At 47.1% G+C, this 17003-nt stretch overlaps 1 protein-coding gene across 2 annotated transcripts; it reads right to left on the reverse strand.

Moving 5' to 3' along the window:
- Nucleotides 1-2920: 2920 nt before the first annotated feature.
- STK35 (serine/threonine kinase 35) lies at nucleotides 2921-16168 on the reverse strand. Of its 2 annotated transcripts, none has more exons than XM_006881389.1 (3): nucleotides 15863-16168; nucleotides 14666-15266; nucleotides 2921-3672 (listed from the first exon to the last, which is right to left on the reverse strand). In XM_006881389.1, exons 1-3 carry the CDS (start codon nucleotides 16166-16168, stop codon nucleotides 2960-2962), a joined length of 1620 nt encoding a protein of 539 aa, XP_006881451.1. In that variant the 3' UTR covers nucleotides 2921-2959. The 2 variants fall into 2 exon arrangements, with proteins under 2 accessions (XP_006881451.1, XP_006881452.1); XM_006881390.1 differs by lacking the exon at nucleotides 15863-16168 and adding an exon at nucleotides 11350-11372 and having other exon boundaries at nucleotides 2960-3646; nucleotides 14666-15117.
- Between the last annotated feature and the right edge of the window lie 835 nt (nucleotides 16169-17003).

Consider the following 17003-nt stretch of genomic DNA (forward strand, 5'->3'; position numbering starts at 1 on the left):
ATACCTGTCATTCACCCCCAATCTCTATAGGCCCTACCACCACTGTTGTTTGACCCCCAGCATTCTAATCTTTATCTGCCCTATCACCACTGTTGTTTGTAATGGGTGTCACAGCTGATCCTCTGAGTGGGCTTTCAGAGGCTACAAATCACAAAGTAGGAGACTGTCCATTTTCTCCCTCAAAGCAGTTGGTGGGTTAGAACTGCATGCCTAAGGGATGGAGGTGCAAATGCTCACCACTAAGCCACCAGAGCTCCCTACCTCCCCCCAATAGCTTTTATTATGTTCTAACACAGAAGGAAAACTTTAGTTAATTGTCATCTCAGCCTGTTCTGTCTGCTAATGTATCTTCTGTGCTTCAAATATAGGGCAAATAGTTTCCAAATTAATATGCTGAATAAATAAATGGAATTTGTTTCCCCATCTAAAAAGCTAGACAAAAATAGGTGGGGTGATCAATAGTCCCTCCTACCTCAAGTCTTGGATTTTATGACATACCAGCAATAGTTCTTTCAACACACCCAAGAGGCTGGAAGCCTCTGGACACTACCAGGCTTCGCTCCTATACAAACCTGCACAATCCCACAATTCTAAATGTCCATATAAGACAGAACCACAGAGGTTAGAGTTCTACAGAACCAATGCACCAGGTCGAGTATTGATTAAATATTACAATCACAGAATAAATTAACTAAAAAGCTGAGAACATTTTGAAACATAATTAAAGTTACTAATCTTTCCCTCCTTCTCAAAGTCACTCCATTTCTCCTAGATAAAGGAACAAGTCCTATCTGCCAGAGCTTTAGCTGATAAAAATAACATGAATGTACATGACAGCCCTTATCACACTTAGTTGTGATAACTCCATATTCCTAATCCAAATTTAGTTTCCTCTTCAAAATGACAATATTCCTTCCATTCTGGGGCAAGTTCAAATCCTAGGTCTTTCAAAAGTAGAAAAGAGGGGTCGAAATTGGAAGTGATAGCATAACACCGACTCCACTGAGCCTGCCCTTTCTGGTCTGTAACGGGATATTACCCAAGATCTTTGAGGTAAGAACATTACCTTACAATAGTAGGACAAGTGGCATGACGCACAGAAGCCACTCAAGAAGCGTTTGCCAATGATAGAAATTAATGCATTACTTAGTCTGAGTTACTAAGTCTGTAAATACAGACCACATCAGATACAATTCATTAATGGAGCTCAAGTTCATTAACCAACTCCAATTAGAAATTCAAAGATGATGAGAAGTCCACCTCAGTGACAGAGGGGCCTGTGCATCAAGGGCTGCTGAGACTCATTCTTTGTAGTCCTAGGAAGCAGCACTATCCTCCCTACTTCACTTGTAATATAAGAGCAAATAAACGGGGACAGGGAAAGCCATTTGTTTATCCAACCTTTAAACAAGTTCTCGGGGAAATTACTGAACTCCTTGCAGGGCTTTAAGTGTGAAACAAAATAATTTCTGTGAAAATACCTAGCATGCTTGGTCGTCAGTGTTTTCATACTCTTCCACAAAAAGAACCTGGGATCCCTGTTAAGGAAAACAAGTCCCATCTAATACCCTAGCCTCCATCTGTGTTATTGTTTGGAACTGTCTGTCCAGTCAGAACCAACCCACAGCTGACCTCCAATAGGTTTTAAGAAACTTAATCACCTTGGGAGAATGCCCACTGTCCACGTGTCTAGTGCCTTTAATTTCCCAATGTCTATTACTTGCTTCCTCTATTTCCATTCCATTCTGTTAACCTTGCCAATATCCCTCCCTGAAGATACAGGCACTGGTAATTTCAAGTTCAACATTTTTCACCAATGCGAGTAAAAAAAAAAATTCAGTTTACAGTCAGATATATATTGAAAGATCAATAGTAAGGGCTGACCTACAATCTTTCTCTTCAGATCTCAGAGAGCTCCTAAATGGCTTACTCAGTCAAGGTCAAATTCCAAGATTCCATGTTCCACCCAGTTTCTGATTTTATCTCCCTTTCTCACACGGATTTTCTGATCCATCTGAATTTCTTTGAATTTCCCAATTCAACCATTGCACACTCTATACTCTCTGCCTGACAGGGCCCTGAGCTGCCTGGCTGTCCATTTCAACAGCACTCACCATCTCAAACTCATCTTAGTCTCTCAGATATGCACTGAGACCTCACGTCGAAGTCTTCGACTGACGTTAGCCCTGTCTGGAATGCTCTCTCCCACCCCCAACTCCCTACTCATCCTCAAGTTTTAGTTCAATTATCACTTTCTGAAGAAAGAAAAAAAATAAAATAAAATAAAAATATCCCTTAACACCTTTTTGTTGTAAAACACTGATTTATTTGTAAGTTAATGTCTGCCTTCCAGCTTAACTGCGGAATTCACAAGGATAAGGAGTTGCTGGTTTCGCTTACCACTTGTTATCCCAGAACCCAGCCTACCAAAACCCGCCCCCCAAACCCTCTAAAAATAAGCAGAGTTCTATACAAAGAGATGTGATTAAAATATCCTTCACACTACCTAAAATCTGATAACGCAAATTAAATTATGTAAAAGAATTACAACAACTACATGATGGTACACCGAGTGGAACACCGAACTCCAAACCTGCTGTCGATGTTCTGCCATGTTGCTGAGGCTGTAAATCTTTACATGAGGTCACTGTCCCCTTTTCTTCCAAGATTCTGCCTATGGATTTGAATCACCAACTTCCTCTAGACTTTTAAATGTAAATAATTTTAAATCTCTCAGAGACTTCCAGACAGGGTAGAGAAGGATTCACTGACAAGACTGGAGTTCTTTTTAACTTTATTTGTACTCCCTCCAAAACCTTCCAGCCCCTGCCCCTCCACAACTCCACAGGGGTCCAGTGCAGGGCCCAGGATGAAGAATCCAGTTCTAGGAGGGCATATGTAGAAGAAAAAGTGAAAACTCACCTAGTTTTAGAACGCCCAAGATGGTTTGCCCTGAATTTTAAGCAGCACATGTGACCTGGTCCATTCTGGTTTCAAGTTCAAAGGCATCAGGCCGGTCCTGTGGGTTAGCAGCTAACATATCTTTCAAGAGCTGCTTGATCCCCTCAGACATGGAAGTCCTGCGTTTCTGGGGGATGTGCAACTCCATCTTTGGGTTCTCTAGCAGCGCCTCGCCAACCGGCACGATCTCAGTTCCCTGTTTGATGTAGGTCCCCAGCAGCTCCTTCTTGGTCTCAGAGTCAATGAAAGTGATTCGCTCTATCATTGCCCAGATGATAATGCCCAGGGCAAAAATGTCTGCCTTGGCTGTGTAGTGTCCTTCCCAGACCTCCGGAGCCATGTAGAAGTCTGAGCCGCAGGCCGAGGATAGCCAATACTTATTCACATTCACATTTTTGTTGTCGAGACTGCCCTCTTTGCCTCGTGGGGTCAGCCCCGCACAGACCTTGCTGAGTCCAAAGTCGGCCACCTTGAGGATGGGGGTGCCGGAGCGCTCCGTGATGAGGATGTTGTCTGGTTTCAGGTCCCTGTGCACAATATGGTTCTTGTGCAGGAAGGCTATGGCGCTCGTGAGCTGCAGCATGAAGCTCTTGTTCGTGGCTGGGTTTGGCCTCCGAGACAGCACATACTGATTCAGGTCTCCTCCTTCACAAAACTCCATGACGAACCAGAGATAGCAGGGCTCCTCGGCATAACCCAGGATCCTCTCCCCTAAGTCAAAGGAAGATAGGAAAGCATTTGAGATGGGCACGCTCACACACCTTTACACTTAAGGAATGCAGTGCATTGAAGACCCAGGGAGTGGTGGTAAACAATCGCTCACTAAGGGCTCTACGCCCTGGGCCTGTGTCATGTATTCAGGATGTCAGATCTGACCCAGGTGGCAGACACTGGTGTTGCGCACAGGGTAGGAACTCTGGTCTTACACTGACTTAAGTTCTCCTTTGCTTCTTCACCTGTAAATAGTCAATGAGTGTGATGGCACTTTGCATTGAATGTAAGACTTACTAACACTATGAAGTAGGAAGGAAGCTCTAGTGGCCTTATGGTGAGAAGCTGCACTGCAATCCCAAAGGCATGAGGTTCAAATCCATCAGCTGCTCCATGAGAGAAAGATGAGCAATCTCCTCCCATGAGATTTATGCCTCTGAAAACCCACTGGAGGGCCAATTATCAGTTGATTCTGACTGGACAGTATTCAACAACAACAACAAATAGGAGGGATTAGCTTCATCCCGCAAAATCAAGAACCTGAAGTCTTAGATCTCAGTGACTTATCTGGACTCTGACACTTGCGGTTTCATTTACAGTCTCCCAAGAGGCAACATCATACCACCTGTCCCTCCTCGAGCTGCCGGCGAAGCACTTGGAAATGGGAGGCAGGAAAGCACTGTGCAAATGTACATTACTCCAAGCCAGGCCAAGGACCTTCCCTCTCTTTTCCTTGTAACTGTATAAATTGTTCTTTTTAATATACCTAAAACAAAACTAGAATTTTTGTCTATATCAAAGATTTGGAGCTGTGGTGGCCTACTGGCAAGAAGCTACACTGCAATCTCGAAGGCACATGGGTTGAGGCTACCAGATGCTCCGTGGGAGGATGGACAATCTCCTTCTGTGCGATTAACTGCCTCTGAAAACCTGCCGGAGGACTAGCTATAGGTTGGTTCTGACTCAATGATATACAACATTATTAAACATACTCTAATTCATAGGTATTTTCTTCAATCATACACCCAAGCAGTTAGGTACAGAACATGCCAGTCACTATGAAGTTTTGTTTCAAGGAGAAAACAGCTATCTATGATCACCATGAACTCTACATGCCGCTAAGAGGCCATGCATATGGCATCACGGTAAGAGGCGCAAGAGCTATGGAGTCCTTTGAAGGTCAGGAAGTAGATCAGCAAAGGTCAGAGATGGAATGGATACTGAAACACAAGGGGAAATGGACCATCCAAGCCCAGTACCGTCAAGCTGAGACCAAATCATGGTGACCCTGAAGAGGAGCTGCCCTGTAGGTGTCTAAGGCTATACCATTTACAGAATAATGCCCACACCTTTCCACAGTGTGGCTGGTGAGTTTGAACCACCAATCTTTCCATCAACAGACTAGTGCTTTAAACAACGCAACACCAAAGTTCCTAGAAATGGACCAGCTGTATAAATAGGCGGCCTTGTGGGAACAGTGGAGTCTGAAACAGACTGTTGTTGAGGTTTTGTATTATTCAGCTGGAACTGACTCATAGCTGACTCTCGAGTGGATTTTCAGAGGCCCTAAATCACAGAAGATACTGTCCCTCTTCTCCCAAAAAGCAGTTGGTATATGTACACTGTGTGCCTTCAGGTTGGCAGGCAACTTCTCACCCTCTGGGCCAGCCACCAGAGCTCCCTGAAGTAGGAAGTACAAGGTGGAATCAATCTATGTGGGCTTGAAAACTCCAGGTGTGCCTTTCCCAAACCTTCTCTTTGATTCACAGTCATTCCATTAAAAGCTGTGGCTGGAACCTCCAATCTAATGCCAGTATTCTTCATAAAGCAATTAACAGTACACTGAGCCCATAAAGAAGTTATATGATAATTACAAGTACCCATAAACTAAGTATCATCAGGTGGATGCCTAATCTTGCTGATGAGGCGGCAAGGACTCTCCCTGGGTGGAGGTAGAGCCACAAGAGAAGATATTGGCCCCTCAGGGTGATGTCTCCATTTTAAGTGAGGGCTGTATGGCTGTTTCCTCTGCCTTATTACAAAAGGGAACTAATGATCACAGCATTCCCTAAGTAGCTGAAATTAACAAGGTACAGTGCCAAGCAGTCAGTGGCTTGGAAGTTGTAGGCAAAGCCAAGCTGACTTCATGGACAAAAGGCTTGAATTTCTGATCATGATCTGACGGACCTTGTTTCCTCTGCAAATATACAATTTGCTTGTTTACATTACTCACAAAGTAATACAGGTAAAACCAGTTTATAGAGCAGATGGTGGGTTTCCAAAACGTGACTGATTCCCCCCTTCCAGGTCTCCAGCTTGGCTCAAGAGGATCTCTGCCTAAAGGTACTAACTATAAAATAAGGCAGGTATTGAAGCCCAAGTCCACCTAAGTTCAGAGGAAAGGCTTCAAAAAAAGAGCAAGAAATGTGTGCTGGCAGGAAGAGCCAGAAAGGAAAGGATTAAAAAGTCATCAAACTTCTTCTGTAAAAATCTCACCAGAAAACAGTGAGACTTTTGGTGAGAGACTAAAGGGTGGGGAATGATGATTATTTTATATACAAAGTCGGTAACTACGGCAACTGAGGTCAGAAGAAAACAAGTGTGCAAAATAGATGGTACTTGGCAAGTCCAAGTTAGCAGATTCCAGAGAAAGAGAAAAGAATGATCAAAAACGTGCCCTGGGTTAGAGAGTGGATGGGGTGGACCGGACCGCCATGCTGGGGAGTCTGCTCTGGGGAAGTGAGGTCAACTCAGGAGATGCTGAGGGAGAGGGCTGTTGTTCAAGAGGCAAACAGTAGACAGGAAGAAGCATTTCCAGAACCAGACATAGCAAGCAGTGGTGAGCATGACAGAATGGAAAACTGGCGAATATAACTACTGGTCCCAGAGATAAAGTTTCTTTGCTTGGGCTTATTTCATTAAAGCAACTTCCTGAGAGGCTGCAGCATGCATTTTCACACCAGAGCCGCCATCCAGCCAGCAGACACCACGAAGCAAGCCCAAATCCTGGGCCTTTGCTCCGAGCACACTATGAGCTGCTGCTGCCTCACACCAAGGATGGAGGGAGGGAAGGGAGGTGGATGACACCTGGTCAGTGGTCAGACCCCAACTCTGCCTGCTGGCTTGCTGGTAGCTGGAGACCGGGGTCTGGGTAGAACTCTGGGCAAAATCCCAAGCCTCTCAAGTGCCTTAGTCTTTTCATTGCCTCAAGTTTTCCAGTTTATCAAAAATTAAAAACTACTATTACTACACACCGTGCAATTGCTATGAATTAAGTTATGCAGAAGGATTTTATAGGTACTCACCGACCATTCTTAACACTGTTCTTCCCTTTTTGCAACTGAATCCTAAGAAGTCAGATTCAAAAACCTTAGTGCCCAAGGTCACAGAATGCAGCTCTCACGTGTTATACGATGGAAAACCAAGCAAACACGCAACCAAGAGCCAGTGACGCTGAGATGGAAAACAAAAGTGGACAGTTCCTCAAAGACATCAGATTTCTTGGTTATGACTATTGAAACCCATGTTTTGGTCAGGCTAGGCCACTTTTGTAGGGGGTGACCCCTCTCTTAAAAAGCTCCTTCTGCAGGTGCAAGTGAAGGAAGGCAGTAAGGACTTTGAATATCCCCTACGTGACACCTGCCTGACCCGCCAGGTAACTGCCTACACCCTTACGTCTCAAATTTTAGTTTTTATTCAATGAGACCAGATATTCTGGTTTGCAGCCCATGGTTTAACCTGTCTTCCTACCAAAGCATGGAAAATGCTGGTACATTCACCAAGTACTGTTTCACAGGTGGGAAAATCAAGACCTGCCCTGAGTGGCTGTGGGGGATAGAGTCTCCACAGCCATGCCCTGCACTGGATGCTGCTGCTTCCCCTACGCTCACTCAGGCATTCTGCAAAGAGCGTGCCTTAGGATCAATGAAACCGGTTTCCCCTGGAGAAGATCAAAGATGGACCAACACCAGGAAACCATCGGGAGGGTCTGCAATCCAGAACCGGAGGGAAGGCCAGCAGGTCAAATGCTGGCGAGGGGAGAAGATGGAAATGAGAGAAAGGTTTTGGAGGCTGGGGTAAGAACTTACGAACTTACCATTCGTCCTGACAAATCAAAACCTGTTGCTTATCTCATTCACTCCAACTCCTAGCAACCACACAGGATGGCACAGAACTGCACTCAAGGGTTCCAAGGCCAAAGACCTTTAGAAACGCAGAAAGACACCTCTTTCTCCTTCAGAGGAGATGGTGGCTTGGAATCGTCAACTTTCTGACTAGCATTTGAGTATGAGTACTTAGCCACACCACCACCAGTGCCCCAATTCCTGTGCAGTAGAAGTTCACAAAGCATTCTAGAAAACCCTCTCTTCCTATTCCGAACCCCCATTTTATCTGGGGAGCTCCAGAGGCCTAATGGTAAGGAGTTGTGCTACCAGCCCAGAGGCCCAAGATTTGAACCTACCAGCTGCTGGGAAAAAGATGGGCAAATCTCTTCCCATGCAATTTACAGCCTCTGAAAACTTGCTGGACAGTCAGCTGAATGGGGTCCGACTCAATGGCACATAAGAACATTAATTCAGATGAATACTCCTTCAAAGAGCCTCTAATCATTTGCAAAATACCTGTAAGGATGAACTCATTTAATCCTCACAACAACCTGATGAGACAGTATGATTATCACCCTGTTACAAGTGAGCAAAACGAAACTCGGGTGAAATATGGCCTCACAGCTAATTGAAGGCAGAAGTAGGAGTCCCTGTGACCCGATTCCTAACTCGGATGGTCTACTATTATTGCCTGTCAGCAAAAGGAGAATTTAACACCTGCATGTTCTGTTTCTCACTCTGACAGGCTCTCTGTAAGCTGATGCGCAGGTATGCCCCCAAGGAGTTCAATGTTCATCAAGTCCCCAAAGCTGCTGTTCTACCAACACAACATGCACATTCGTTTTTTTCAGCAGAAGACTAATTATGTTTTTTACTTCAACGTGTCTGAGATGATATTATAAATAGGATAAATCGTTCAGAAAATAACTTGGCCATGTATAATGTTATAGGTCTTTAAAATTCCCAATCTATTTTGACCCCTAAAATCTCCAACTCCAAGAATTTATTCTAATGGAAGGGCATAAAACCAAACCGAACCACCACCAACAACCACATTAAACACCAAACTATCCAGACCTGATCTTCCACAACGCACAATCAATTGAAGAACTAGAAATAAGTGTTCAAAAATGGGACTGGTTGTTCTGCTACACCAAAAATTTAGTTTAACAGCAGGCAAAAAAAACCCACAAACAAACAAAAAAACCAAATAAACAACAAAACCCAACCAAAACCAAGTTACATGTCAGCAGCATGCTTCAATGTGAATGGGAGGAAAAGCAGCCTATAAAATTAGTCTTTTAAAAAAAAAAAGTGTAGAGGGGAACTCAAAAAATGAAGGCTTGAGTTAGAACTACAGCCATCCTTGTTTCTTACTGGCTAACAACTATACAATGAAGTATTTCCTATAAAGACCTGGCCCAGCTGAAGATCAGTTCTAAAAGACCAAGATCCATCAAATATGTCTTCCCAACCAAAGATGAGGACAGACCAAGTTCCTATTCCCAAAAGTGTCATGGTCATCTGGGGTGTGTCATAGTAACAAGGAAGCGGGGCAGAGCATCAACAATACCTGATGTGTTCACATTTACCAGTCAAATGTCACCAGGCACTAAGGACTCAACCTGTTACAGAAGCTGGCCATTAAAGGCCCTGTGTCCTACTAAGGCCAAAAGGCCATTCATAAATCTGTAAACATAGCAGAAAAGACAAAGATTGCATTCCAGCAGGGAAGGAGTCAACTATTACCTCCATTCTCTCACTTACATGGGACCCTGGGCAAATTTCTGAGGCTATTTCCTTTTTCATACACAGGAAGTAAACACCTGCATCACTGGGCAAATGTAAAGATAAACTATGACATGAATCACCACGCACTGTGCCTGGATGCACAGCAGACAACTGCTGGATGTCAAGTATGGTAACTTCTCTGGACACTATTGGCAGATGCCCAATGTGATCATAATGCCGTGTGTCAAGAACCTGGGAACGAGAGGGCGAGGGCGCATCTGGATGTTCGTTCGGCCTAGACTCTTACACCTCCATTAAGTATGATCGGGGCATGTCACTTGACTGTGGTGGAGCTTGATTTTCTGCTAAGATCAAGTCACAAGAAAGTACCAGACCAACTTTAGAGTGAAGACAGTTAAAAGAAACTGAAAAGGGCTGTCATTATTTGTTGGAGCCTTATAGAAAGACTGAAAGTGTCTATCCAGCCAGCCAGGAGGGAACAGAAGGAACCCACAGCAGTCCCGACCCAGCCTCCTCTTCTGAGATGTACTTTGGCTTTGCCACACACCTAAACTTCAACTCCTGCTGGGACCTTTCCAATTTACCCCCTTTAGCACTCATCCTTTCCAAACTTACATTCTTAGCAGCTGCCTGCCCGAAAGCACCCCTCACAGGCTGCCATTAAGCAGCGGCTGCTGTACTGGATCCATTCTCCCATTAGATCTGCTACTACTCACAGTGGGGCAGAACCCCATCTCCGAGTTTCCTGCAGTGCACCTCACACAGAGGGTGTTTAAAAACTGGGTGAAATAAATCAAGCTGAGAAGAACTCAGGAGCTGCAGAGGTGTTTGTTTTTTTTTAAAAATAAGGCAACTAAGGCTGCAGAGTATATAGATTTAAGGGACCCTCAACAAGACAGTGACTGTAGCAATGGAATGTCAGAGATGAAGAGGATGGTGCAGGTTAGGGGAAGATTCAGATCTGTTGTTCTTAGGGAGTTGTTTGTACCTTGACAGCACATAACAACATGGACTGATAAAGGATCTGGAACTGGAATCACTAATAAGGGCTCCTGGTTCTAAGGAAACCACTGAAGGCTGAACTTGAAAATGAACTGATGCTGTACTAGAAAGCTAAGTTCTCTCAAGAGTTTACAATACTCGACGCAATTCCAATTAACGAAAGCTCCTGGGGCCGATACCTAAAAACATCAACACACAGAGAAGGCAGACAGGAGACAAGTCTTCATGGAGGCCACAAAAAAAAGGAAAGTAAGTGTAGCATGGCCCCTTGCTGCTGAGACAGTGAAAAGGACCAGCAGAAATCATTAACTGCCACACATGTTGTTGTTAGTTGCCATTGAGTTGCAGACGACTCATAGCGACCCTATGAACGAAAGGCCTGAGCACTGTTCGTACATAGTTTCTGAAGGCAAGTGGATGCCGCTCCTGCTTCCAGGCTTGTTTTAGTCAGGAAGCTTCAGCAAACACTGTCCACAATGGGTGACCATTACCACATTTGGCACATCAGTGCCACAGGGTTTAGCATCACAGCAACCAGGAGCTACCTCAATAATACAGCAACGCACAGACCAGTGCTGTACCACCTAGAAGAATGTTTGACACAAATGAAATAGTATCTTCATCTCCACCAGCCACGTTAAGTTTTAGGGAATCTGAGTAAAATATAATTATGACCATTTTGCAAACCCAGAAACCCAGGACTCAAACCATTTGCCCCAAGAGAGCATCAGAGGCTCAGAGCCGACCCAAGTGAGGAGGCCTGGCTTGGCTCCTGGTTGGAGCCTGCAGAGCTGTGTCACACGGGCCACTGTGTTACCCTTGGGGCTTCAGTTATCTCACCTGTAAAATGTAATGACAGTACTGATTTCAAAAGGTGGTTGAGTGGATGGAATGAGTTAACAGGTATGAAGCCTTTAGATCAGCACCTGGCACCCAGCAAATCATCAAGGTGAGCTCTTTAACAGGGTGAACCTAGGACTTCTGCCTCCAAGTCCAGTGTTCTCAATTCTTCTGTCAGTTGTCAGAGTAGTTAAGGAGCACTATCCAGCTCTCTCAGGCCCTGACCTGCAGAAGAGCATGCAGAGGTGCTCCTGGGGGCCCCCCCCCCCCCGCAAGAGTGGTCTTATTCTGCCCTGTCCCGAGGTATCTGCAGGCAATCAAAGCTTGGGAGCGGCTCCCTTCCCACATGAGCTCTCTGTTTACCAGCTGACTGTGTTGATTCCACCTGCTCAATGAAACTTTCTGATTACAGTCTACTATTTCCTCATACCTCTAAACTCCTGGAGAGAACCTCTGCTGCTTTCTAGGATGCCCACTACCTGTGGCTTTGTACTGTGGTCATCTGGGCATATCTTCTGTGTATCTTATAAAGGAAACTGCGCAGCCTTTCCTGTCCTCACGTTCTGTTAGAACCTTCTGTTAGAAGGATCGGTGTCAGAGACTGGGAGCACATCAGGACTTCTAAGCTTGACAAGCAGCTCAGGCTTGCCTGTTCTGGCTTCTAAGTGGCAGAGAACCTGTGTTTCAACTTAGGTGGGTCAGGACCGTATTAGCAATGGGTAGAAGAGGATAAATGCAAATCTCATTTTAGGTGAAAAGTATAGCATGTAGGGGCTGGCTTATTCTCAGGTGCCCATGAGTGTGTCTGCACTGAGAAGCAGGGGGATAAAGGAGAATCTCCACTGAATAGGTTCCTTGTACTAGGGTAAAAAAACGAAATTCATTGTCATCGGACCAGAACTGGAGATCAAATGCCTCCACTTCAGGTCGTTTTTATAGGACACCTGAACAAGAACACTTACTCTGGAAGGTGCATGATGGAAGAGGCTTCATCAAAGTAGCCCAAACTTATAATAAAGCAGTAAATTCTTCCTTATTTGGAGCACCAATTTGCACAACAATCTTATAACACAGGTTCTATTCTTTACCCTATCTTACATAAAAAAAGGTATACTACTCAGGGAGTTAGGGAGTCGTGTTGTCATAAACCATAGGGAATTGTGCCGCAACTGAAGACCATGCCTCTCCGGTGGTTGGAAGCCAACAGCAGCTCCAAAGGAGAAATACGAGCAGTCTCCAGCAGCGCTGTTTATGGCTTCAGAAACCCAACGGAAGGTCAGCTTACGAGTAAGTTCCACCTTAACAGCAACGAGAGATACCGAGATTTTGATTTTTAAAGGACTTTCCCCATGTCTCGTGCAGTCATTTCACTGACTGCAAGTGAGATGCTTTGCTGCTATCATTGACTGTAGAGCTCTGACGAATTTTACACATGAAGGAAGTCTGAGGAGTTTCTGTGGACAGGGAGTGTGGGTTTCAAACTCAGGTTGAAGGCTGGCAACAATGAACTGAGGCTAGAAGAAAAAAGTTGAAGCAAAGCAAATCTCCACACTCTAAGGCAATCCCTTAATAAACAAGTTCAGGCCACTCATTAGCTACAGCAGAGGAGATCATCAGAGAATAGGAAGATGGAGAATAAAACACAAGATCCCAGAATGCAGGGATAATAAAAGAATCTCCTGGGGAATCTTTTCAAAACAAGTATATTTACCCCAAAAAAGAGGTTGAGCTTTTCTGAATGGAAGCAGCAAGGGTGTGCATGTTTTGGGAAGAAGAAAGAAAAACTCCTCAGCTGATAGTGATCCCGCCTGACAACAACGTCAAACTGACAGGTGGTTTTCTGGGAATGCGCTGATAGGAGCTGATGGGATCGTAAAAAGCAACCGAGCAAAAAACCCAAACAAGATTTTCGAAAACTACCTTATCTCCCTTACCCTAAATCCTATCCGTTCTCAAAGGCTCAATCTTAGCATACGGAAGAGCACCATGACCCTTATGAAAGGATCCAAGTCTAACATCAAGGCAGACCTGGGTTCATTTATATCAACCTTTGAGAAGTTGTGAGCAGCAGTGTCCAGGGTCAGTTCAGACTTCACTACAAGCTGATTAACCTCCATCAAGTTAGGTTCTCTACACCTGTTTCTCCATTTATAGAAAGGAGACGGCATGTACTTCCACTGTTATTACCTAAAAGTCACGACTGTAAGACATCTAAGACGGTCCTCCGGCCAGAACTGGGGACTTCAGTTAGTTCCCCTTTCCCTGGTTTCTCTCGCCCCAGGAAATCCTTTGACTTCTCCTAGCCCACTGTTCCCTCTTTTCTGAACAGGTCCTTAGCCACCTGCAGCCTGAACTTGGCAAACTGAGCACTCCCTCACATCAGTTAAAACCCTTGAACTGATAGGATTAACTTTTCCAGGACTGGAAGCCTCCTTGCTTCACTTTTTCAAAAAGGAAACTCACTTCCCAGTCAGAACGTGAACCGAATCCAAACTCAAAATCTACCGCCATGCAGGCAATTGCAGCACAGAGTGACCCTACTGATTGGGGCAGAAAGGGCCCTTAGGGCTTCCAGAATTGGGAGTCTTCACAGAAGCAGATTCTCCCCTCCTCCTTGGGAACCTATTCTAACCTCTGCAAGCAGCCCTGGCTCAATCCACTGTCAGTCACCAATGACATTGTTAATGATGTCAGTTACATTCATCAGAATGTAAGAGGGAGAGGAAGGAGGAGGCTGTTTTGTGACAGCTCAAGACCCACCTGTGGGGGTTATTGTGCTTTACTGATTGCCCCAGGATAAAGAACCTAAGGGTCTCTGAGGAAAAGGCAGAGATTCCGGAGTGTAGCTGGAGGGGGTATTTGTAATTAGGCAGGGAGAAGATATATGCGGATGGGCCCACTAAAGCTGGGTCTTGTTTTGTTAGAAAAAGCAACTCTGGAGTGAAGGCATACTGCAATTCTCCCAACTCTGAATTCAACTCCCTCTACCCCCTAATCGATCTTCAAAGTGTTATACATTAAATAATAACGGCACACACTCACTGAGCACTTAATAAGCTAATGCTAACACTTAATGAGCTCTTACTAAGAAAACACCAGCTAACATGTGGGCTAGGCATTGCTGGTAGACAGGTCCTGACAGGGAAGAGGGGCCCCCAAAGCCTGGGCCTGGAAAAAGAGGGCCCTGGATGACAAGATCAGGACTAAGGCCTAGGAGTCCTGGAAGCAACCTGGGGTGACCCTTGCAGAGATCGGAAGGGGTCCTGGGCCGCGATGGCCCGCGCGGGTCTTACCTTTCAGCGAGGTCTCCACCAAACGCAGGTAAAGCTGGGAGCTCTTGTTGCCGTGGCTCATGCGCTGGGCTAGTCCGTTGCGCTGCAGGACACACTCCTCAAACTGCACGACGTTCTGGTGGCGCCGCTTGAGGCTGGTCAGGGCCCAGAATTCGGCCAGCGCCAGCTCCACGTTCTCGGGGGCGTCGCAGCGGATCTTCTTGACCGCCACCCGGGCCCCACTGCGCCCGGCCACCGCCTCGTACACCACGCCGTAGCTGCCGCGCCCGATCTCGGCCAACAGGCTGTAGCACGGCCGCACGGAGCCGACACCACCCTCGGGCCGCCGCCGCGTCAGGTAGGCCTCGCCCGGGGCCTCGCCCACCGCAGGATCCATAGCCTGGGCTGTCGCCGCCGGCCTCAGCTTCGCGCCGGGCGCCCGCAGCACTGGGCTTCGCCTTTTCCGCTCGGGGCTTTGTGTACCTCGACGGGCGCCGTCCTCCTCCCCCGTTTCCATGGCTGCGGGCGGCGGGGGGAGCAGCAACGGTGCTGCCCGGGCCCCCCCTGCCTCATCCCTCCGTCCGGCCCCGGGACGCGGCAGAACGAGACCTTGGCTTGCGACCTGCGGACCGAAAGAATCGGTTAAACGACCAGGCCGAGGCGAGCGGGGAGGCAAGGAGCGCAGGCCGCAGAGCGTCCCACGTCCGGCCGCCGCGGCCCCTTTAAGACTGAAACCACCGCCGCGGATTGAACAGGGGAGGGGAGGGGTGAGCGGGTGAGACGGAACCACCGGGCGAGAGCGCAGAGGTGGAACCGGAAAGAAGAGCACGATCCCACGGCTTCCTAAGTCAACTTATGGCGGAGGAATGAGAAAAGACATGAGCCTCCTCTAGTCACAACTCCTCAAAACACCACTGCTAGGTGATGGGGACTGCTGAGACCTTCCCGCATGCCCAGCCTCCCCGGGGGCTTCCCCTGCCCGCGTCCCACCCAGACTTCTCCCGGGTGTAAACAGTCCATTGACTTAAGCCGGAGCGCAGCCCCGCAGAACCGGCTCAAGTCCCGGAGGACGGAAGGGGGAGGGGGCTGACTTCAAAATTCCGAGACCCCCGAGCGCTCCGAGCCGGGGGTCCGCGTCCCCTGCCCAAGGGGCCCCCAGACACGCAAGGGGGCTTGGACTCGGGCGCCCTCCTCTGCTCCACGACCTGCGGGACTCACCTGGCTGGCGTCCCTCCGCTTCCGGGCGGCTCGTCTTCCCGCTGGAGTTCTGGTCTGGGGATGGTCTGCTCCCGACCGGGGCCGCTTCCGGGACGGAGCTGAGGGGGAGGCGGTGGCCAGGGTCGGGCGGTCGACGGCTCTCGCTGCTCCACCGATGGTGGCTGCGGCGCTCACGGGGCAGGGCCGGGTGTCCGTGCCCCCGCGCCTCTCCACGTGTTCGCGCCAGCTGAGCCTTTTACATAACCCCTTTATATAAGTCGCACCTCCCGCCGACGCTGGGGCTAGCGGGGACTCCTGGTGGCCCATCCCCCCAGTAGGCCGGCCGAGCGCCGAGCCGCCCGAGTCCTGCCGGGGTCAACGGAGCAGCCGCGGCCGGGGCCCAATCACGGGCGAGAACACTCGGGAACGCCCGGCTAACGAAAAATGGGCGCCAATTCCTGCGCTTTCGGCCGGGACCTCTGGGACTCTGCAGCCGCGGACGGCGCGCCCTCGCCTCTCTGCTCCTCCCGCTGCGAGAAGTGGCACCGCACACAGTGGGCGCCTAATAAAGACTGACTGGATTGGGCGGTTTCATACTTGCGTAGCTCAGCCTTTTTAACGCCCTTCCTGGATTAAAATCTCTACCTTCCCACTTTATCTGTGATCTTGAACAAATCATTGCCCCCGGCTACGAGTCTTAATTCCTTCTCTGTATTATGAGTGGAATCGACCTTGAGAGAGTAGAGATCTCCTTGTATATCAAGACATATATATGTATATACACATGCACACATTGCATATACTATATGATTTCTGTTGTCCGTTCCCATTTAGTGGGAGGAAAATAATATAATTAGTATAATACAATAAATATAATATTGCACTGGCAGAATTACCATCTTCATTTAGTTACTTTTTTTTATAAAATTATATTAATTTTAATGAACATTTACAGAGATTTTGGGTTTCCATTCATTCACTGTTGCACTTAGTTACTGGTTTTTAAATATTTGTCCTCTGCACCATTCCAAGTTGTTGGAGAGAGTTAAACAGTGAGGGTCTATGCTTAAAGCAGACAAACCCATGACTTATATAGCCTTGGAGAGGTTGACCATCCACCTCTGTTCCTCATAAAATGGGGAGCGTTTCTGCCCAAAATAAA

This window comes from Elephantulus edwardii, unplaced genomic scaffold, assembly GCF_000299155.1.
Source record: "Elephantulus edwardii isolate Elephantulus edwardi_28Jun2011 unplaced genomic scaffold, EleEdw1.0 scaffold00015, whole genome shotgun sequence".
NCBI lineage: Eukaryota > Metazoa > Chordata > Mammalia > Macroscelidea > Macroscelididae > Elephantulus > Elephantulus edwardii.

Excerpts from the sequence above, each read along its gene's own strand:
- STK35 (XM_006881389.1), bottom strand. The coding sequence starts at position 16,168 with ATGGGCCACCAGGAGTCCCCGCTAGCCCCAGCGTCGGCGGGAGGTGCG. Across the intron at positions 15,267-15,862 it reads AGCGGAGGGACGCCAGCCAG|GTCGCAAGCCAAGGTCTCGT; the intron begins GTGAGTCCCGCA and ends TTCGGTCCGCAG. Across the intron at positions 3,673-14,665 it reads GGTGGAGACCTCGCTGAAAG|GGGAGAGGATCCTGGGTTAT; the intron begins GTAAGACCCGCG and ends CCTTTGACTTAG.